General features: G+C 35.9%; 1 protein-coding gene across 3 annotated transcripts; it reads right to left on the bottom strand.

Annotated features, from left to right (window-relative positions):
* Positions 1–18758: 18758 nt before the first annotated feature.
* On the bottom strand, positions 18759–22316 carry LOC110642757 (probable anion transporter 5). Of its 3 annotated transcripts, none has more exons than XM_021794908.2 (2): positions 21809–22316; positions 18759–20705 (listed from the first exon to the last, which is right to left on the bottom strand). In XM_021794908.2, the coding sequence occupies exon 2, from the start codon at positions 20542–20544 to the stop codon at positions 19216–19218; it is 1329 nt and encodes a 442-aa protein (XP_021650600.1). In that variant the 5' UTR covers positions 20545–20705; positions 21809–22316; the 3' UTR covers positions 18759–19215. The 3 variants fall into 3 exon arrangements, with proteins under 3 accessions (XP_021650600.1, XP_021650592.1, XP_021650585.1); XM_021794900.2 differs by having other exon boundaries at positions 21826–22316; XM_021794893.2 differs by having other exon boundaries at positions 21840–22316.
* Between the last annotated feature and the right edge of the window lie 701 nt (positions 22317–23017).

The raw sequence follows: 23017 nt of genomic DNA, 5'->3' as shown, positions 1-23017 counted from the left end.
ACTTACAATAATATCTCAAATAATTATTACAAATATTATAAATAAAAAGTAAAGTAAAACAAAAAAAATATATTTTTATTTAAAAATTGAAATAAATTCATTTTAAATATAATATTATCAATTAATATAGTTTATTATTTTCTTATTTACAATATTTAAAGTTAATTGTAAAAATTTTGAGAGTTGAATTAACAAATAAAATAATATTATGCAAATTATATAGTAATTATATGTAAATAAGTTTAAGAGATATTTAAGGATATAATATTTTAATAATGATACAATTCTCTCTAAAAATAAAAACATATTTAAAATAGTAACAATGATGTAAAATTCATATTTATTATTTAATTAATATGAAATAAAATATAATAAATAATTATTTTATGAAAATGAAAAAATATTTAAAGTAAAACATAAAAGTGAAGTATAAATTAACACATAATATTTTTATATAAATGAGATTAATGAAAAAAGTTGTAACACCCCTAAATTTTAAATTAATTATTTTATGGGTAGATATTAATATTTTATTTTATTTAAATTTTGAGAAATTATTTGAAATTTTTCAAATTTTTGAAATCGGGTTATATTTTTCAAAAATATAAAACTTTGATGATTTTTAAAAATTTATTTAAAAACAACGTGGCAAAACTAAAAATATATTTAGACTCTATGAATTTTTTTAAGTTTTCTAAAATTTTTTCAGAATTTTTAGGCCTCATTTTTAGTCCCAGGACAAAGTAAAAATTTAATTTCAGGTATCTTGAATCGAACCGGCTGAATCGAACCAGACCGAATTGGAGTGATCGAATCGGACCAGCCCTTTCTCTTTCTTTTCTTCTTCCTCCCACGCGTCCCGACACTCTCTTTCTCTCCCTCATTTTCTCTCTCCTCCCTCCTCCCATTGTCGGCCAGCCACTGCCCCAGCCTTCCCCGGTCGCCGGCGCACCTCCAAGACACTTCCCCGCCGCCAGTCGATGCTCCAGGCCATCGAAAAATGGCCCAAAAACTCCCCCTTTACGCGCACGCGGTTTCGTCTTCTCGGCCAAAATTCAGCTGATCCGACCACCGATTGAACTGGGTCTTACCTCAAAACACATCTACACCTCGAGAGCTTTCCATAGACACCAAGAACATAAAAATCCATCGAGCGGTTTGTCCAATTTTTGCTCAAAAAGTTTTAGCCCATTTTGAATTTCGGGCTAGATTTCTCGAAAACTGTAAACCCCACCAAAAATCCGAGAGTACCGGAGTGCTCCACTCATCGAGAGCTTCACGACAATACCTATTTCAAATTTTTCCGATACCGTTTTCTGGTAGGTCCCGCGAGACTTCGCAGTATTTTTTCGAGCATTAAATGAGTTTAGAAAATTTCGTAAAAATTATATACTAACCCCCGTGTTGTGGGCTTTACATAGGTACATTCAATTCACGAAAATTCGATGATTGCTCGAGTCTATAATTTTGGATCGGGCAAACAGACTACCTGAAAAGCTTTAGAATCGGGTTGAGAGTATAGGCTAACCCACCATTTTCAGATATCCCGAATGCATCTCCAGGGTCAGAATTGCATAGGTAAACCCGAACCCTCATTTTTCTTAATTATCTAGTTCCTGATTTAGATTAAAAATCTATAAAATATTCGTGGTAAGTTAGAAAAATATAATTTCTTTTGCATTAGTTTAATAATATTGCTAAGGACCACGGGGCAAAATTTTAGAATTTTTAGAGCTCAATTGGATAGTTTTTGCAAAAAGGAGTAATTGTAGTGACTAAATTTTAATTTTTCAAATTGTGGATGTGTGACTTGTGGATATAGAAGTGCATTTTGAACCTTTTTGCAGGTTAGGTAAGTCTTAGTTATAGGGGAGACTCTGCCGGATTTTCAGCACGACTTAGGGTGTCTTTGGTCTTTTCCAAACTTGTATTGAGTCAAATATATTAAATAATTGCAATGAAATTTATCAGGTGAGCCAAGACAGCAATCTTCCTCTGCCTAGCCACTGCAGTGACCTCAGTTCAAGTCTGTGAGTAAATTATTAATTTTAATTATAATTTCAATAATATTATATATTCAAGCATGCCCATGCATCACTTATAACTATGTATCTATGTAGTTAAACACTAGGCACATTTTATATTGCATTCTTAATTGATGTAGTGCCATGGATGTTGTTTGTGATGATTTAGAGTCGGGTGCGTGCGTTGATATGATATCATGAGTATGTGGAGGGTGAGCTGAGCTCCCAAATTATTATATATTATGTTTACAGGTTGAGCGAGTCAAAAACTCCCCATTGTATGGTCCATTTTATGGCCGAACTCTGTCTGATTGAATTCTTGAAATTGGGCTCAAATAGGCCTTAGGATTGAGTTAAGGAATAGTTAGGCTTACTACCAGCCTCGGGGGCTTTAGGCTGGCCTAGGTCCTAGTGCTAGTCTGGCCCATAGGTTGGGTCGTGACAAATGTGGTATCAGAGCTTAGGCTCTAGATTCATAGGGAGTAAATGTCTAAAGTTTTTGGGAAAAGTCTAATAAGAGTCACATGCGGAGAATTGGGTCCCCATTCATCCTTGCATTGTCGTATTTGCTTCTAGTTTTTGCTTTATATAGTTGTGTATAAATATGAGTCTATAGAGCTGTGTAATATGCCATTTTGAATTTTTCTGGGCTAATGCTGTTGAATTTCAAGAAAATGTGTAGAAGTAGAAGAGCTGCCACTGCACCAGAACAAGATGTGCCAGACGAGGTGTCAGCACAGGATGAGGCACCTGCCCCGAGGAGGTGAGGCAGGAGACCTAGAGCTGCTCAAGTAGAAGAGCACCGCCACCAGTACAGGAACAGTCTTTTCTTACCCAGGGTCCTATGGACCCAATGGCAACTACCCTGGCCGAATTATAGAGAACCATCGATATACCTGTAGCTACCCCTCTTAGTGATAACATAGATGTGGATATGGTTTTTTCGAGTAGCCCAGTGGTAGTGGATGGAAGGATCCTCCCAGCAGACTTGGTTCCTCTATCAGTAATGGATTTTGATGTAATTTTGGGAATGGATTGGCTGGCAACTCATTATGCCACTTTAGACTACAGGAACAAAAGGGTGTACTTTCATATACCTGGTGTAGAAGAGTTTAGCTTTGATGGTGACAAGAGCGTGGCTCTATATAACTTTGTGTCAGTAATTAGTGCTAGAAAAATTTTGAGGCGTGGGTGTCAAGGGTATTTGGCATTGGTGAGAGATACATCAATAGAAGGTATTAATATTGAGAATGTTCCTGTTGTCAAAGAATTTATGAATGTCTTTCCTGAGGAGCTTCCAGGGTTACCACCAGGAAGAGAAATAGAGTTCTGCATTGACGTTGTACCTGGTAAAAACCCCATATCAATGCTGCCTTATAGGATGGCCCTAGTAGAATTGAAGAAACTGAAGGAGCAACTACAAGAGCTTCTAGATAAGGGTTTTATCTGTCCAAGTACCTCCCCCTGGGGCACTCTTGTTCTATTTGTGAGAAAGAAAGATGGGTCCTTGAGGTTGTGTATTGATTATAGACAGCTGAACAAGGTGACTGTGAAGAACAAGTATCCACTTCCTCGGATCGATGATCTGTTTGATCAGCTCCAAGTGGCTAGATTCTTTTCCAAAATAGACCTACGATCAGGCTACCATCAGTTGAGAATCAAGAATGAGGATGTGCCCAAGACAGCATTCAGGACAAGATATGGTCGTTATGAGTTCTTGGTGATGTCTTTTGGACTCATTAATGCACTAGCGGCCTTCATGGACTTGATGAATAGGGTGTTCAGGCTATTCCTGGACCATTTTATCATCGTATTCATAGATGACATTTTGGTATACTCTCGGACCGAGGAAGAACATGTGTGGCATTTGAGGATGGTGTTGCAGACTTTGAGAGAGCACCAGTTATATGCTAAATTTTCAAAATGTGAATTTTGGGTAGAAAGCATCTTATTCTTGGGACACGTGGTCTCTAGTGAAGGCATTCAAGTGGGTCCCAAGAAAATTAAGGCAGTAACTTATTGGCTTAGGCCTACAACAGTCACTGAGGTATGAAGTTTTTTGAGCCTAGCTGGCTACTATAGGCATTTTGTACATAATTTCTCTAGGATAGCAGCTCCCCGAACTAAGTTAACTCAAAAGAATGTTCCTTTTATTTGGACAAATGATTGTGAGGAGAGCTTCTAGAGCTTAAGGAATGTCTAACTACAGCCCCTGTGTTGACATTACCAATGAGTGGTGAAGGATATACCGTGTACTGTAATGCCTCTAGAGTTGATTTGGGATGTGTTTTGATGCAGCATAGAAAAGTAGTGGCTTACGCTTCAAGGCAATTAAAGAGGCATGAGCAGAACTACCCTACCCATGATTTGGAAATGGCTGCTGTAGTCTTTGCACTAAAGATCTGGAGACACTACCTGTACGGTGAAGTGTGTGAGATATACATCGACCATAAGAGTTTGAAGTACATCTTCCAATAGAGGGATTTAAATTTGAGACAGAGGAGATGGATAGAGCTTTTGAAGGACTATGATTGTACAAGTATCATCCTAGGAGGCTAATGTAGTAGTAGATGCTCTGAGCAAAAATTTTTCTAACAGCTTAGCGCACATATTAGCAAAGAAGAGACCGTTGATTCAGGAAGTACATGAGTTTATGGATCAAGGTCTGATCTTAGATATTTCAGATGAGGGGGTATTATTGGCCCATTTTTTAGTGAGACCAGACCTGCGAGATAGAATCAGAGTTTCCCAAAACATGGACCCGCAATTGATGAAGATTATAAAAAGAGTATAACAGGGTGAAGGTGGTGAGTTTTGATTTGCCAATGATGGTGCTCTTATGTAAGGTTCCAGGATATATGTGCCCGACATGGACAATCTCAGGAATGAAATCATGCAAGAGGCACACTATACACTGTACAATGTCCACCCAGGCTCCACCAAGATGTACCATGATATGAAAAATAGTTACTGGTAGAATGGCATGAAGAGAGACATAGCAGACTTTGTGTCCAAGTGCTTGACTTGTCAGAAGGTAAAGTTTGAACACCAGAGGCCATCAGGGAAGCTACAAGAGCTCCCTATCCCAGAATGGAAGTGGGAAATGATTACTATGGATTTTGTAACCGAGTTGCCTCGTATCACACGGGGATATGATTCAATAGGGGTAATTATAGATTGTCTGACTAAATCAGCTCATTTGTTTACCTATGAGAACCACCTATTCTGTTGCATAATATGCCAGGCTCTATGTTCGAGAAATAGTCAGATTGCATGGAGTTGCTGCTTTCAACCACTGGCGTACCTCCAAGACACCTCCCCACCGCCGGCAGATGCTCCTAGCCACCGGAAAATGGCCTAAAAACTCCCCTTTCGCGCGTGCACCGTTTTATCTTCTAAACCAAAATCTGGCCGATCTGGCCACTGATTTGACTGAGTCTTGTCACAAAACACATCTACACCTCGAGAACTTTCCATAGACACCAAGAACACAAAAAGCCATCAAGCAGTTTGTCCAATTTTTGCTCAGAAAATTTTAGCCCATTTTGATTTTTGGGCTAGATTTCTCGAAAACCGTAAACTCCACCAAAAATCTGAGAGTACCGAAGTGCTTCACTCGTCGAGAGCTTCGCGACAATACCCATTTCAAATTTTTTTGACACCGTTTTCTGGTGAGTCCCATGAGACTTCGCAGTGTTTTTTCAAGCATTAAATGAGTTTGGAAAATTTCATAAAAATTATATACTAACCCCCGTGTTGTGGACTTCGCATAAGTACATTCAATTGGCAAAAATTCGATGATTGCTTAGGTCTGCAATTTCGGGTCAGGCAGACAGACTCTGGAAAAAGCTTCAGAACCGGGTTGAAAGTATAGGCTACCCCATCGTTTTCAGATGTCTCGGTCGCGTCTCCAAGGTCGGAATTGGCATAGGTAAACCCGAACCCTCATTTTTCTTAATTATCTAGTGCCTGATTTCGATTAAAAATATAAAAAATATTCGTGGTAAGTTAGAAAAATATAATTCCTTTTGCATTAGCTTAATAATATTACTAAGGACTGCGGGATAAAGTTTTAGAATTTTTAGAGCTCAATTGGATAGTTTTTGCAAAAAGGGGTAATTATAGGGACCAAATTGTAATTTTTCAAATTGTGGATGTGTGACTTGTGGATATAGAAGTGCATTTTAAACCCTTTTGCAGGTTGGATAGGTCTTAGGTATAGGGGAGACTCTGTCAAATTTTCGACACGACTTAGGGTGTCTTTGGTCTTTTCCAAACTTGTATTGAGTCAAATATATTAAATAATTGCAATGAAATTTGTCAGGTGAGCCGAGACAGCCTTCCTCCTCCACCCAGCTACCACAGTGACCTCGGTTCAAGTCTGTGAGTAAAATATTAATTTTAATTATAATTTCAATAATATTATATGTTCAAGTATGCCCATACATCACTTATAAATATGTATCTATGTAGTTAAACACTAGGCACGTTTTATATTGCATTCTTAATTGATGAAGTGACATGGATGTTGTTTGTGGTGATTTGGAGCCGTGTGCGTGGTTGGTGTGCGTGTGGTGTGGTATTGGATATAGATAGGACGGGTAAAAGAGGCTTAAGAGACACTCGCTGGGACCCGGTCCTTTATGGATAAGTCGAGGTAGGCACGGCTCGAGATGATCTCGCTAGCCCCCGCATTTGGTTTATCAAGCGAAAGTCCGGCTTGAGAGACACTCACTGGCAAAGGTTGGATTAAAAGAGTTATATAGGGGATCAGCTCCCATATATGTACTATTTAAACATTATTGGGTGTGTGAGTGCTTCAAATTGCCTTTTTACTGTTATGATGTGATTTGTATGAAATTTATGATGATGTTGCATTCCACTCCTTAGGATGCATTAGCTTTAGATAGCTATAGAAATTGTGATTAAAATTAGTAGTTTACTCTCTTAGTCGAATGCTCATTCCTGTTCATCTTATTTTTTCAGGCTACAGGAGGATTACTTGTTGTGACTAAATGCTCTTCTTCTTCGCAGGTCAATTAGTAATATCTAATGTATTTTGTACAATTTAGTCAAATTTTAGACTCATATATGTTTGGAGCATTTTAATCAATTTGGGACTGTAATATAATATTGTGTTGAATTTGTAAGAATATTAAAAGCATGCATGACTGGATTGGATGAGGGAGCTGAGCTCTCATTGGATTTTATGATATTATGAGTATGGAGGGTGAGCTGAGCTCCCCAAATTATTATATATTGTGTTTACAGGTTGAGCGAGTCAAAAACTCCCCGTTGTATGGTCCATTTTATAGCCGGACTCTGTCCGGTTGAATTCTTGAAATTGGGCCCAAATGGGCTTTAGGATTAGGTTGAGGAATAGTTAGGCTTACTATGGCTCTCGGGGGCTTTAGGCTATCCCAGGTTTTAGTGCCGGTCCTGTGACACCCCTTACCCGTATACAGTGTAGCCGAGCAAGTATGCCACACAGTGTATCGGAATACCCTATTTTAATTCAATCATTTTTATTCTTCCTAATTTATTTTTTTTTCGTAGTTATAGAGTACAATTTGTGAAATATAATTCATTTTAGTCATTTATTGAAATCATAAATTTATTTGAGGTTCCGCAAATTTTATAGAAAATCCGGCAGAGTACCGGCTAAAAATGGAGAAAACGGTTCTTCGGAACCTGTGAAAAACACTTCCAATAATCATTTCCAATCATTCTCAAACTCCAATAAACATCAACATGGTCTCAACATTAGCAATCATTTCAAGTTCTCAATATTAATCCACAATTTCATTCAAATTCAAAATCAACTAAAATTTCATGAAGATATTCTTAAATTATATTAATTAACAAAATTCTTCAAATATCTACATCAACATATGATTACATAAATTTACTAATTTACATGAGTTCATAATTTACAAATCACAAACTACTACCTATTACAAAATGCAAAAACATAATTTCAAAAGGGACCTAAAGGTCCTACCACTGATGCACTGTAGATGAGAGGTGACTCTGACGCTAGGCAGATCTGTGACCTCACCCTGTCTATGGTCTGCTAAGCTCTCTGTCTGTCTCTCTAGAACCTACGCGTGGCAAAAAGCGACGCACTAAGCAATAATGCTTAGTGGTGCCAATAATAAAATAAAAATAACTAATAAAAAAAAATAAATATACAATGAGTGTATTGATGTCTCATGCAGACAAGTTTTTGATAATTATTGGTAGTCTTATTTATTTGGTACTTGTTATATTCATTATTTCATTAAATTTATCAACTTTCATTTTTGGTTGCCCAAGTAACCTATACTGGATGATTGGACTGGATAAATAGGTAAACTGGCACTGGGTATCAAGTATCTCGGGCCGTCACACCATCAGTCACATATGTGTCTCCCGGTGTGCAACAGAACAACTAATGAGCTGTAATAACATTAGGTACAAGGCCAAGTCTCAACACAATGTCAGAATGGCTAAAAGCCATGAAATCACAGAATGGCATAATGCCATGTGCAGTACTGCTAACTGAACCCTATTGGCATGCCAACCTATCCAAACGAATCTTGCTAGGTGTACTAGGGCATGTTACACTTTTAAACTTTACAATTCTTGAAATTTAAGTTTAGGTGTTACTATTCATTTCATTAGTTAACTAAAATGTTGACTTTTGCATAGAAAATAGGTACATTGGTTCTAATACTCTCAACATACCACATTTTGCATTCTAAAGTTGTTGGTATGGGTTGCCAATACCATTTCTAAGCTTAGTGTTAATTATTCACAATTTTCAGATTTTAAGCCTTATGTTTACTGTTCCATTGGTCATTTGTACAGTAGGAATTTGGCAAATTTGTCTCCATGAAAGTTGTTCCTTATTTTGTCTAGTTACATTTCCTTTTTGAATCACTCCATTTGGAGTTTTATAGCTCAAGTTATGGCCTAAAAACCATAATTGGCCGGATTGAAATTTTTCTGAACTGACCATATCTACAATGCAGTGAACAGTGATTGCAACTCACTTGTTGGATAGGTTCTAATCATAATTTTGGTTAGGTTCCTTCACGAAAGTTGTTGGTCTATATCTTAGCTTGTTTCTGGTAAAATTTCAGGTCAATTGGACCTTTCTACATTGAGTTATGGCCAAATGAACAATCACTATTCATTTGGTCATTCTGCAGAAATAGACTGCAGATCACCCGGATTAAGGCAAGCTTTTGGTCCACTTGGTTTGGCTTTATGGGCATGGTTTCTTCACCAAAGTTGTGCCATTATGTGTCTAGTTTCATGTCCAATTGACCTTGCACCAATTGAACCTCTATAATTCAAGTTATGGCTGCTCAAACCTGCTGGACTCATGTCTAATTCTGTAGGTCACCAAGGGCAGCCACACTAATGTGAATTCCCACTACACAAACCACTTCATTTCTTGTTTACACATATCCAAATGGTCACACATATCCAAATTGACCATTAAAACTCACTTTAACCATTACATGATCAAATTCTCCATTTTATATCCAAACCCTAACCCATTCCATCTCAATTCATGCATTCACTTACCTTTCACCATTCTAAACAATAGGTTAGTGTTATGGGCAGCCACAACACCAAATTTATTCAAGGAAAACAATCAAAACCCTACCCTTCACATAGCTACTTAAAATGGGGGTTTACATAATTATCAATTTCATTTAAGTTTCTCTCATTTTCCAGCTCAATTTTTGTCCCTAAACATGCATTTCAAAAAGAAAGCAAGGATTGGTCACTAACCTCTTTGGAACTAAGATTGAGTCTTGCAAAACTTTAGTTTTTCTTCAAAATTTTGCTGCCCAAAGCTTCACCAAGATGAAAGAGCAAGTTTTTGTATTGACAATTAGGGTTTTTGGTGAAAGAAAGCTAGGGAAAATCAAGCTTGAAAAAGCTTGTTCATGGAGGGTTAGGCAAGGAGAGTTGACGTCAAGGAGAAGAAGAAGGAAGAGGTTCTGATTTTTTTTTCATTTTCAGCTCATTTAGTCTCTTTTATAGAAAGTTATGCCATGTGTCAAGACAAGATTAGTTGGGAGATTTTTAATGACATCATTATGATGTCATAAGTCCATTTTCCTTCATTTACTCTTCATTTCTTGTCTATTTAATTGCAATTAAATTTTTAACGATATTTAATCATATTTTATGTTATATAAATTATTTATTTAACTGGACAAGTTAGCCCAAAAATCATCTCTGAAGACGAAATGATCAAAATGCCCTCCGTTTGGCTTAACGGGTCAAAATTATCTGTACCGATTGTAAAATTTTTCTAAGTATTTTCTTGTCATTCTAATGCCATAAGAACCTCAATGACCCTTCTCTGGAGTCCCAAGAATTATTTTATAATTTTTTTCTAAATTTTTTTCTTATTAATATTTGAGTTAATTTTTGGTTCCTCACTTTAGTTTAAATATTTTTCCGAACGTTCTAGTTGTCCGGACCGACACTGGTCACCGGAATAGTAGACTGCACGGACTAGCTAAAATGAGGATGTTATAACTCTTCCCCTCTAATAAAATTTCGTCCTCGAAATTTACCTGATGCAAACAGTTAAGGGAACTGTTGCCTCATTATCTCTTCACTTTCCCAAGTTGCCTCTTCAGTGTTGTGGTGCCTCCAAAGCACTTTCACCAGTGGAATTTGTTTATTTCTCAGGTCCTTCACTTCCCGAGCTAGGATTTGTATAGGTTCTTCTGTATATGTCAAGTCCGGTTGGATTTCAATCTCTTCCATGGAAATGACATGTGAAGGGTCTAAGCGATACCTTCTCAGCATGGAAACATGGAATACATTATGAATTTTATCCAGTTCTGGTGGTAAAGCTAGCCGATAGGCCACTAGTCCCACACGTTCAATGACTTCATATGGGCCAATGAACCTAGGGCTTAACTTACCCTTCCTTCCAAACCTCAGTACTTTCTTCCACGGTGAGACTTTGAGAAACACTTTATTGCCAACTGCATACTCTATCTCTTTTCTCTTCAAGTCAGCATATGATTTCTGTTTATCTGAGGCAACCTTCAGGTTAGCTTTGATTATCTTCACTTTCTCCTCAGTCTGTTTCACCAAGTCTGGTCCTACCAGTTTATCTTCGCTTAATTCAGTCCAGCACACTGGGGTTCTATATTTCCTCCCATACAGTGCTTCATACGGAGCCATTTGAATGCTAGCTTGATAGCCATTGTTGTATGCGAATTCTGCCAGTGGAAGGTATCTATCCCAACTCCCCTCAAACTCAATGACACAACTCCTTAGCATATCCTCCAGGATCTATCACATAATTCACATTGTTACTATTATTTCAATTTATTAATTGCAAAAATTCAATTAGTTCTTGGGTTTATCTGGATTACTCGTTCTAATTGTGTAACACCCCTATGTTCGGTAGTGCGTTCTACTGTTCCAGTGACCAGTGTTATCCGGACAGCTAGGATGCCTAGAACTACACTTCAATATGAGTGAGGAGACATAAAATAATGAAATACAAGAAAAGAAAATACAAGAAAAACAAAGAAAAAATAATAGTAAAGAAATGCAATCAAATTAAGCGAGCCGAGAACCCTAGCGATGGGTGACCGCACCAGGAAGTCACGGCGTGGACTGTTGACTAGCCCTGGACCACGAGGAACCCTGGAAAATATTTTTAGGACTTAAAGAGACATCAATTGAAGTATAAATTCCATTAGAAATATCAAAGAAAAATTAATTAATTAGTACAAAGAAAAGTGAGAAATCGAAAAACGGACAAAACCCGACGTTACCGAAAAATCGGGAATGCAACCCGAACAGGGGCATTGTGGTCATTTGATACCCTGAGTTGTCTTTTGACCTAAATGTCCATTAAAAACACATGATATTACACTTGGAAAATATAATGAAAAATTAAATTAGTGGTACCTAATGTAAATAGCAAAAATGGGAAGCTTAATGTGGGAAAATGAAATTTTAGATTAAACTAATAATTTATTTTGACATAGTGCTCCACTAATTTATGAAAGTGGACCACTACCACTTTATTTGGACAGCAGATCATCTTCTTCCTCACTTCTCCAAGAACCAGCCAAATTGCTCCCAAGAAGATCCACCATTGACGTCCACTTGAAAGCTTCATGCAAGCTTGATTTAAGCTTCCTTCTTTGCATCTTCCTTCATTAAAGTTAATCCTCACACCATGGACAGTAGATAGGCAACAAGAAAACTAAGTTTTGGAGAGGTTTTGAAGAATTTCCAAAGTGGTAAGTTTGTGTTTTTGATTATTGTTTCATTAAAGTTTGTAAGGATGTTATGGGTATTTGATTTGTGGAGAGATTTTTGAGGTTTGATGTTTAAATGGGAATGTGTACTTTTGGCATCCATGGAAACACCTTGGAAACAGTTTATTTTTTCTTGTAAATGGTGAATTAAAGGATTGATTAAATGTATATTGTGTAGGAAATTATTTGGGTGATGTATACTTAGGATATGTGAAGGTGTATTGAAATTTGAATGCTTGGAAATTATGGGAATGTAATGCATGAAATGGCAGCCTGATTTGGTGAACCATAAGGATGTTATTTCATGTTTGGATTATGGAATATTAATGTTGAATTGTGATATTTGTTATGGCAGTTTGAGTGTATGTATGATGGTGTGAGGTTGGACATGTAAAAGTGTTATGGTTAGATGATTGAATTGTTGTAAATTGGGTTTGAAAAATTCTGTACTAAATGGTGCACATTGAATGTAATTGTAAGCTGCCAAAATAACCTATAATATATTGTGAATTATGTTTAGGTTATGGTACAACCAGAATTGGCTTGAATGTTGAGTTTGGTAAGTGTTAAAAGTGATCCTTAATGTGTATGAAGGAAATGCAATAAGGCAGTTTGTGTTTTGGGCCTAGAACTTTAAGTGTGTGGCTCCAATTGGTATGGTACCAATTGGAGGTGAAACTAGGCACAAAATGTGCCAACTTTCATGAAGAAAGCTTGCCAAAATTCTGCTTTCAAGGTAGCTTGAAAAATGACCAAATCCGGATTAAGTGCAAATAAGGCCTGAAAATTGACCATTTGGGCAGCTGTTAGTGTTTAGGCCATAACTCACTCAAAACAGGTCCAATTGACCTGAAATTTTGACCATGAATAGTTAAGACCCATATCTACAAGTCTTATGAAGACACCAAAGCCCAGAAATGATCATAAGCAAGTCAAACAGCTTGCACAAGTTCGGGTCCAAAAATTGGCCGAACCAAAATTGACCTAAAATGACCTAAAGTGACCAATTTTGATGCAATTTGACCAGCAATAGTAAAATGACCATAACTTGGTCTACATAACTCAGAATGACCTGCAAATTTTCCCCGCATGCAATAAGACATAGATCTACAAGTTTGTAGTTTTGACCGAAACCGAAAAACCAAGAGAACTAGGTCGTCCGGCTAGGTCAAACTAATATCCCGGAATCCAGCAAATTGCAAGAAAATGCAAGATACATGGAAATTAATTTGGTAACATGTACCAACCCTAAAAGACTATTGAATGTGACATATTAGTAACATTAAAACCGAATTTACCTAGAACGCATCGAGGATCGACATCTTAGGTTGACTAAGGAAATAATAGAATTCGATAAATTAATTATTGAACCTTATTCTTAGAGACAGTTTAAATGAGTACTGAAACACTTCAAATTGTGTTTCTCAATTAGCAAAGACTCAGGGAAGGGGAAGGAAACACTGAGTCAGAGCCAAGAGATAGTTATCAGAGGTTTGTGCACAACTAGTTTTTAACTAATTTTGTTTGAATATTTCATATGATTAAATGACATATTTTTCTTATGTATTATGTTTAACAAGCATTGGATTTAATTCAATGATTATTGAAAATTGTTATAGTATGTATGAATTTAGCTTTGTGAAATGGTATTTCCACAAGTATTAAGCATTGTGATGGATTGAATAAATTATGTTTTGGAAAATTGTGATAGAACATGTTTTGAATTGTGATGGTAACTTTCATGGAAAATGCAAATTTATGATTTGAATTGTGATGAGCATAAAAATTATTGGATATTGGAATTGAATTTGAATCGAATTATATTGTGATTTATGCTCACTAAAAGGATTGTGATATTGTTTTATATCTCACTATAAATGCTTGACTAGGTATTACCCGTCTCTCTCATTTGTTGAGAAGACAATGGAGTTAGTTGTGTTTTGATTACCATGGTACGTGCACAGGCTTAGATTTTCCTCTGATTTGAGGTTATATCTAAGTTATTTTATCGTTATGGCCCTTGCGGAAGATTCATTATTGTGATGGTACTGTGCACGATGATTCGACCTCCCCGACCATAGGGAGTTAGAATCTGATTCGACCTCCCCGACCATAGGGAGTTAGAATCACATCGAATATGGCCCTTTCGGATTAGTCTTGCATAGGTAGTAAGATAAAGAATGATTTTTAAGATACAGCATGGTTTTTGAGATACAGAATGGCTTTTGAATGGTAAAGAATTGTGATTTCAATTATGATTTATGTATAATTGATTTTGTTGGAATTACCTAAATGGTTAGTTATGATTTGATAAATTGAATTTCATGATCGAAGTCATTTTATACAAATGATTCACATTATTGGCAATGAATATTTTAAGTTTTGGAATTTGATGAGTATTGAGATTTCCAAATTATTTACTGTAAATTTTGTCAATGTATATTGTACTATGTTTTAAATTATAGTTGTGCACCACTAAGTTTACCACTCAGCGATAGCTTTGTATGCTGTCGCAGGTAAGAAGAGCATAGAACAGTGAGTAAGTTTCTTTGAAGACACTTTCAGATCAGCTCCAGGTATATTATAGGTATACCCATGTACATAGGTTTTGAGGTATGCATGTAATAATATGTATGTAAATTATTTGAGCAGTTGTATAAAAGCTATTGTAAAATATTTTGGTATGTAATTAAAAGTAAATTATTGTAAATGTAAGTTTGGGATTTCATTTATCTGAATAGTTTTGTAATATTAATTTTGAGTCTTGTAATCAATGAAATGTTTCTTTTATGAGGAGATTGATTTGATTATTGAGATTTGAATTATGAGTGCAAATGAAGTTATTGAAGTTGTATTTGAGAAAAAATATTGGGAGCATTTTCTTTTGCAGGATTGAAGAACTGTTTTCTCAAAATACAGCCGGCACTTTGCCGAAATTTTGACAAAATTTTATAACACCAGATTTTAATCGATGATTCAAATTTCACAAAAATTGTTTTTAAAATCCCTTGCAGTATATCTAATAGGTTATTGGTAGGCGAAGTACGGTAATTCATTAGGTGTACTACGGGATCATGTTACATCTTACGGGGGAGTAGGGTGTGACAGATTGTCCATCCATCTGGGGATGAAAAGCCGTGCTAAAACGAAGTTGTGTGCCCAAGGCTTCTTGCAACTTTTTCCAGAATCTCGATGTAAACCTTGGGTCTTGGTCAGATATGATGGAAAGTGGGATTCCATGCAGTCTAACTATCTCACTGATATACAATTCTGCTAGCTTCTCCAGTGAGTAGTCAGTCCTAACTGGCAGAAAATGTGCTGACTTCGTCAATCTATCCACTATCACCCATACTGCATCATGCTTCCTTTGGGTGAGAGGTAGACCACTAACAAAATCCATAGTGACTCGGTCCCATTTCCATTCAGGTATGCTTATAGGCTGTAGCAATCCTGATAGAACTTGATGTTCTGCTTTAACTTGCTAACATGTCAAACATTTAGTCACATAGTCAGCCATATCCCTCTTCATACCAGGCCACCAATAATGAGGCTTCAAATCATTATACATTTTTGTGCTTATCGGGTGCATAACATAAACACTAGTGTGTGCTTCTTTCAAAATACTAGTCTTTAGTTCCCCATCATCAGGTACACACACTCTTCCTCTGTAATACAGACACCCATATGCTTTCACCTCATATTCAGTTTCCTTTCCCTCTGGAATTTTACCCACAATGGCCATTAATTTTTCATCTACCCTTTGCCCATCTTGTATCTGCTGTAGCAGGGTTGGCCTCACTTGCAACTCAGCCAAAATAGCTCCATCTTGAGCTAAGGATAGACAGGCATTTACTGATCTTAAAGTTGTGATGGACTTCCTGCTCAAAGCATCAACAACTACATTTGCCTTCCCAAGATGATAATCTATCACACAATCATAGTCCTTTAGGAACTCAATCCATCGCCTCTGTCTAAGATTGAGCTCCTTCTGGGTTGGCAAATATTTTAGACTCTTGTGGTCTGTATAGATGTAGCATTTTTCACCATATAAATAATGCCTCCATATCTTCAGTGCGAAGATAATTGCTGCTAACTCCAAGTCATGAGTAGGGTAGTTCTGTTCATGTGGCCTTAACTGCCTAAAAACCATAATTGGCCGGATTGAAATTTTTCTGAACTGACCATATTTACAGTGCAGTGAATAATGACTGCAACTCACTTGTTGGATAGGTTCTAGTCATAATTTTGGTTAGGTTCCTTCATGAAAGTAGTTGGTCTATATCTCAGCTTGTTGCTGCTAAAATTTTAGGTCAATTGGACCCTTCTACATTGAGTTATGGCCACTGTTCATTTGGTCATTCTGCAGAAATAAACTGCAGGTCACCCTGATTAAGGCAAGCTTTTGGTTTACTTGGTTTGGGTTTATGGGCATGGTTTCTTCACCAAAGTTATGCCATTATGTGTCTAGTTTCATGTCCAATTGGCCTTGCACCAATTGAACCTCTACAATTCAAGTTATGGCTGCCCAAACCTGCTGGACTCATGTTAAATTCTGCAAGTCACCAAGGGCAGCCACACTAATCTCAATTCTCACTACACAAACCACTTCATTTCTTGTTTACACATATCCAAATGGTCACTAATTGACCATTAAAACTCACTTTAACCATTACATGATCAAATTCTCCATTTTATATCCAAACCCTAACCCATTCCATCTCAATTCATGCATTCACTTACCTTTCACCATTCTAAATAATAGGTTAGTGTTATGGGCAGCCACAATACCAAATTTATTCAAAGAAAACAATCAAAACCCTACCCTTCACATAGCTACTTAAAATGGGGGTTTACATAATTATCAATTTCATTTAAGTTTCTCTTATTTTCTAGCTTAATTTTTGTCCCTAAATATGTATTTCAAAAAGAAAGCAAGGATTGGTCACTAACCTCTTTGGAACTAAGATTGGGTCTTGCAAAACTTCAGTTTTTCTTCAAAATTTTGTTGCCCAAAGCTTCACCAAGATGAAAGAGCAAGTTTTTGTATTGACAATTAGGGTTTTTGGTGAAATCAAGCTAGGGAAAATCAAGCTTGAAAAAGCTTGTTCATGGAGGGTTAGGGAAGGAGAGTTGACGTCAAGGAGAAGAAGAAGGAAGAGGTTCTAATTTTTTTTTCATTTTCAGCTCATTTAGTCTCTTTTATAGAAAGTTATGCCATGTGTCAAGACAAGATTGGTTAAGAGATTTTTAATGACATCATTATGATGTCATAAGTTCATTTTCCTTCATTTACTCTTCATTTCTTGTCTATTTAATTGTAATTAAATTTTTAACAATATTTAATCATATTTTATGTTATATAAATTATTTATTTAACTGGACAAGTTGGCCCAAAAATCATCTCTGAAGACGAAATGACCAAAATGCCCTCCGTTTGGCTTAACGGGTCAAAATTGTCTGTACTAATTGAAAATTTTTTCTAAGTATTTTCTTGGCATTCTAATGCTATAAGAACCTCAATGACCCTTCTCTGGAGCTCCAAGAATTATTTTATAATTTTTTCCTAAATTTTTTTCTTATTAATATTTGAGTTAATTTTTGGTTCCTCACTTTAGTTTAAATATTTTTTCAAACGTTATAGCTGTCCGGACCGACACTGATCACCGGAACAGTAGACTGTACGGACTAACTAAAATGAGGATAGGTTGGGTCGTAACAAAAGTAATATAATAAAATTTTCAAATAACATATATAATCACAAAGGTCTTGAATTTTGATAATCTTTTTTCTTAAAAAAAAATAAATATTTATAATAATAATAATAATAAAAAGAAAAATAAAAAATAATTAAATAATTAACATAAAGAGAATGAAACATACAAAAGTCACACTTAATCAGAAAGTGCCACATTACTTGCTTGTTTTATATAAATATATATAGAGAGAGAGACCTAAAGCACATTAATAAACTATTGACTCTTTTATTCGTTTTCCATACATAATAAAATATATAAAATACATTTAGATTACACAAGAAACTTTCACCAATTACTCTCACAATATTTTATATTTACCTATAACACCTTTCAATTTTTAATTTTATAATTAATAAGCATAATTTTTAAAATTTAAGGATGAAATATAAGCACTTTACAACAGATTAAATCTAATGATTTATTCAGTTATATATTATTAAGTTTAAAGAAATTATGCTTATTGATTATAAAATAATAAAATAAAATATAAAATATAAAAAATAAAAAATGCAATTAGTAAAAAATAAAAACTAAAGGTGTAATATGCCAAAAAAATATTAGAGGGGCATTAGACCATTTCCAAATAGTTGGTCCTTTTGTGTGTGAGTGTGTGTATATATATATATATATATATATATATATATATATATATATATATATATATATATATGTAGTAAACATAAAAAATGAAATACAATTGACTTCCACAAGTGGTACATAGTTAACTCATAACGGTACAAGTACTCATAGTCTCATACATAGTGAGGTATATAATAGTTGCCACAGCTTGTGAAAATAATATCACCATAACCACATGGTTTTAGGTGAATTCAGTGTTGATTGCAATCAGAATTATCAAATTAGGAACAATATATGCCAAAAAAAATTGAATCTAACCTAGTATGAAACTGAAAGAGAAGGGTACATGGCCTTCAAGTAAATTTACCCTCACAAATCAAAAAATGAGTGCTGTCCACTGTATTCCAACCACTTCCAATATTCATAGCCTCATAAACTTTCACCCTCTCAATGCAGATGTCAAGAATCAGAAGATTCTCAAGTAGAAATTCAAATATTCAATTCACCATCAGATGGTAATAATCTTCTGCAAAAGATTATAATGAGAAAAAAGTCTGCCTAATCAAAAATCCTCTCTCCAGTTGAGAATAGCAAAAACATGAAAGAACTAAAAATGCATAGCAACCCAGGTATGACAAACACTGATCTCCAACTTTCTGCACTCGAAAGGTCTGAATAAGTAGTTTTAGAAGCTTCAAGAAGCCGGCCAGTAAGATCAACACCAATAATCCCAGCTAAAGTACCAGCAGTATTAGAAACTCCCATGACTATTCCTGCATATCGTGGAGCAATATCCATGTGATTCACTGCAAACCCAGCCCTCCCAAGTGCCAAGAAGCCAAGAGCAACAGAAGAACAGAAAACTGCCCCAGTAGAAGTTCTGAAAATAGGAAGTGCCATCAATGCAAGAGAAGAAACAAAAAATCCTATGGTGTTTAAGAACTTCCGTGTTCTGGTCACAGATAAGATTCTCTTTGTGATCAAGTGATCGGCAACCACCCCACCAATATTTGAGAATATAAACATGTTAAGATAAGGCATCATCTTAGAAGAACCCATTTCCTGAAGACTAAGCTGAAGGCCCTGTTCAAAATAAGTTGGCAGCCAGTTCATCAGCACATACAATGCATAATGGAATGTGAAATTATTTACCACAATTGCCCAGATCGGTAAACTAACTAAAATTCTCTTCCACGGAATTTTGGCAGTTTTGATAGCACTACCTCCATTCTCCATTTTAATCTTTTGACAGCCTTTGATTGGCAGCAAAGATTCTCCAAACCCTGCAGCAGCAGCTTTTGGATGCTCAGAGCGAGGAGGATCACTTGCATATTTGAACCATAGCAAAGACCACAAAACACCTAATGCTGCTTCAGCAAGAAATACAGACTGGGGGCCTTTGTATTTCACTAAACTTGGAAGGACAAGCATTCCCATAGCTGCTCCTAGGTACATTCCGGAAGTTGTAAGAGATACGGATCTGGACCTTTCATGAGGTGGGACCCACTGTGCCAGAACAGTATGAATGGAGGGGAAGATGAACCCTTGTGCAACACCAACAAGCAAGCGAGCAACTACCAAGGTTACAACTCGATTAGGATCTAGTGGGACCAAAAAACAAGTTGATGACCATAAAACAAATGAGAGGAGAAGAACCTTCCTTCCTCCTATTCTCTGAGCTGCCCATCCTCCAGGCACCTGGGAGCAGGCGTAACCATAATAGAATGTCGAAAGTATAGTGCCTTTACTTGATTGGTTTACACCAGCATCATCAGCCGCAACAGTATACGCAATAGAGAAACCCACTCGTTCAATATAGCAAACACAAGTGCTGATGAAGGTTAGAATAACAATCAAGTAACGTTTTGGGAACTTCAAATCCCTCATACTTCACCTTCACTTTTATGTATCAGTATTTAGCTCATTAAAGGTCTTGAAATGAGCCCACTTTTCTATAACTCACTTTCTCTCAATCCTACTAGTGCAAAATGTTTAAGAACATTGTAGCATTTTCATAAATCTCACTAACCTTCAACAAGTTATTGAACCTGGAAAAAAAAAATAAAAACATTAGAAAAGAAATTCACATACAGCACAAAATTGCAATAACTGATTGATTTGCGCAGCATGTTTTTGTTGCTGAAACATATGTAATTGTCACATGAAGTAGATAACAGCAAAAGAATTGCCATTATTGTCAAAACATATGTAATTGCACAAAATTGTGATTGCTGTAGTATTTTAAATGGGTTATTATCAATCAATAGATAACATAAAAACTGTCACAAGAAGTAGGCAAATTTTCAAATTTATGTAGTACAGACAAATAGATAAGCACCATAAAAGGAGACAAACCTACCATTAAAAATAATTCAATTTGTTCATAAATTCAATCCAAACTCAAATCTTGGACAGGCCATACTAAAGTGGGTGAAGTCTAGAAACAATAAACACAAGCAAATACCAATGAAAGTAATCAAGGGAAACAACTGCAATTTCATAATTAAAAGAGCTGCATTCAGTTAGAAATTTAATCGGACCTCCTACTTAGTACTCCACCAAAAACATGTTTAATTGATATCCACCGTTCGAATCTTGACAAAAACTGAATAACCGAAATTTAGGCTGAACAAAAAATGAAAGAAATGCAAGAAGCGTGTAATCACTACCCCAACTGCACAAAACAGTCCCAAAGAATTAAACAAGGAGTTGACATCCCACCAAGAAAACTAGCAGATCGAACCAGCAAACATATGAAATATATTAAAATATCAACAAAAACCACAACAGACACATGTGAGCTCCAATAAGGACTGTAAATTGTGTGAAGGAACAGGAAATTTGACTAAAAACAGATTCAGATTGCTAAACTAGTACAAACCCATTCAGTTTTTCACAACAATAGATTATAGATGAGCAAACCAACATTTTTTTTATTAAAAAAAAAGTTGCAGCACATGAATTCAAAGAGGAAAATTATCAACCAAATTTCTCACTATTCAATCTAGTAGAACTAAGACCCAAACCGAGTGCTAAAGAAATGCCCAAGATTTGAAAGAAATTTCTTCAACCCATCAAACAAAAACAATTGTTCTAAGCTCCCTAAGTCAAAAGAACAAGAGCAAATATCTAGATTCATTGAGGTTGACACCTCATTTCCCCATTTACCCTCGCAAAAGCACCTTAAATTCTTCGAACCCCAAGTTGAATAGTTGCAGCCGCAAGGTAGCTTCAGGCCTGCTCCGAGATGGAGATTTGAGTTTGCAGCGAAGGAAGAGGAATTGGTAAGAGGGAAAGGAATTGGGGATTTCAATGGTCTCTGGGAACTCAGCGGGAGAAGAAGTCGGATGGGTTTTTTTTTTTTTTTTTCCCATAAATTGCAACTGAAACGACACCGTTTCTACTTCGATCAGTTTGATTTCGAGTCAACAAATGATGTAGAACTGGAGAAGACGCATTATCACGCATCGCTGGTCCTAGGTCCAACCGATCGGGCTTTCAAAACGGCTCTTTTTATATGATTTTATTATAATTCAGCTCATGGTAGCCAAATCTTATTCAGAAAACACCAGGTTCCTCCATAAACTATCAAACAGTTACATGGAGAGAGAGAGAACACCAGGTTTTGTCTTTTCTCTAAAAATTTCTTTTTTTTTGTTTTTTTTTCTTCTTTTGATCTTCTTTTTGGATGATTAGTGGTATGTGTTTTTATCTGTGATCCTTTCTTTCTTTCTTTCTTTTTCTGCTTTTTTTTTTTGTTTTTTTTCAATAATTTCGTATTTGTGTTCCTTTGAAACGTATTCGCTCCCTTATAGTTGAAGCAAGAGTTTTGCAATTGCCAAAGAACGATTCTCACCGAAATGGAAAAATGAGAAGTCGTCATTTTAATTTTGAGAGAAACTAAAGAAAACCATTTATCACTTAAAAAAATTTGACTATTTAAAAAACAGAGACTCTAGGTTCAGGATTCGTATACGTGTGGGAAAGGCGTAGGCACCCCACATCGTCCCCTTGATGAGAAAAGCAGATTTAACGATGTGCGCTCTATAATTTAAGACCGATAATAATATGGTTAAAACTATGATGTTGGTTTCCGATGTTTATTAAAAGAACGCTTAATATTTCACTATTCGGAGTTGTCCTAAGAACATAAGTAGATGAGACGATCATAAAGTGAATTAGGATTGTGTTTATTAAGTTTTATTACACATAAATGTATTTTATCAAATTCCTCCCTTCCCGTAATTAGGACTCTAATTCCAAAAAAGTATTATTTGGTCCCTAGAGACTCACAATGAGTGAAGAGGATTCTCGGCTCGCTCATCATTCACCTCATCATTGGCATTCAAATAATTGAGGG

The sequence above is a fragment of the Hevea brasiliensis genome, chromosome 15 (genome assembly GCF_030052815.1).
Source record: "Hevea brasiliensis isolate MT/VB/25A 57/8 chromosome 15, ASM3005281v1, whole genome shotgun sequence".
Lineage (NCBI taxonomy): Eukaryota > Viridiplantae > Streptophyta > Magnoliopsida > Malpighiales > Euphorbiaceae > Hevea > Hevea brasiliensis.
Note: the sequence above shows the minus strand (reverse complement) of the source record. Positions and strands in the feature narration are given on the sequence as shown.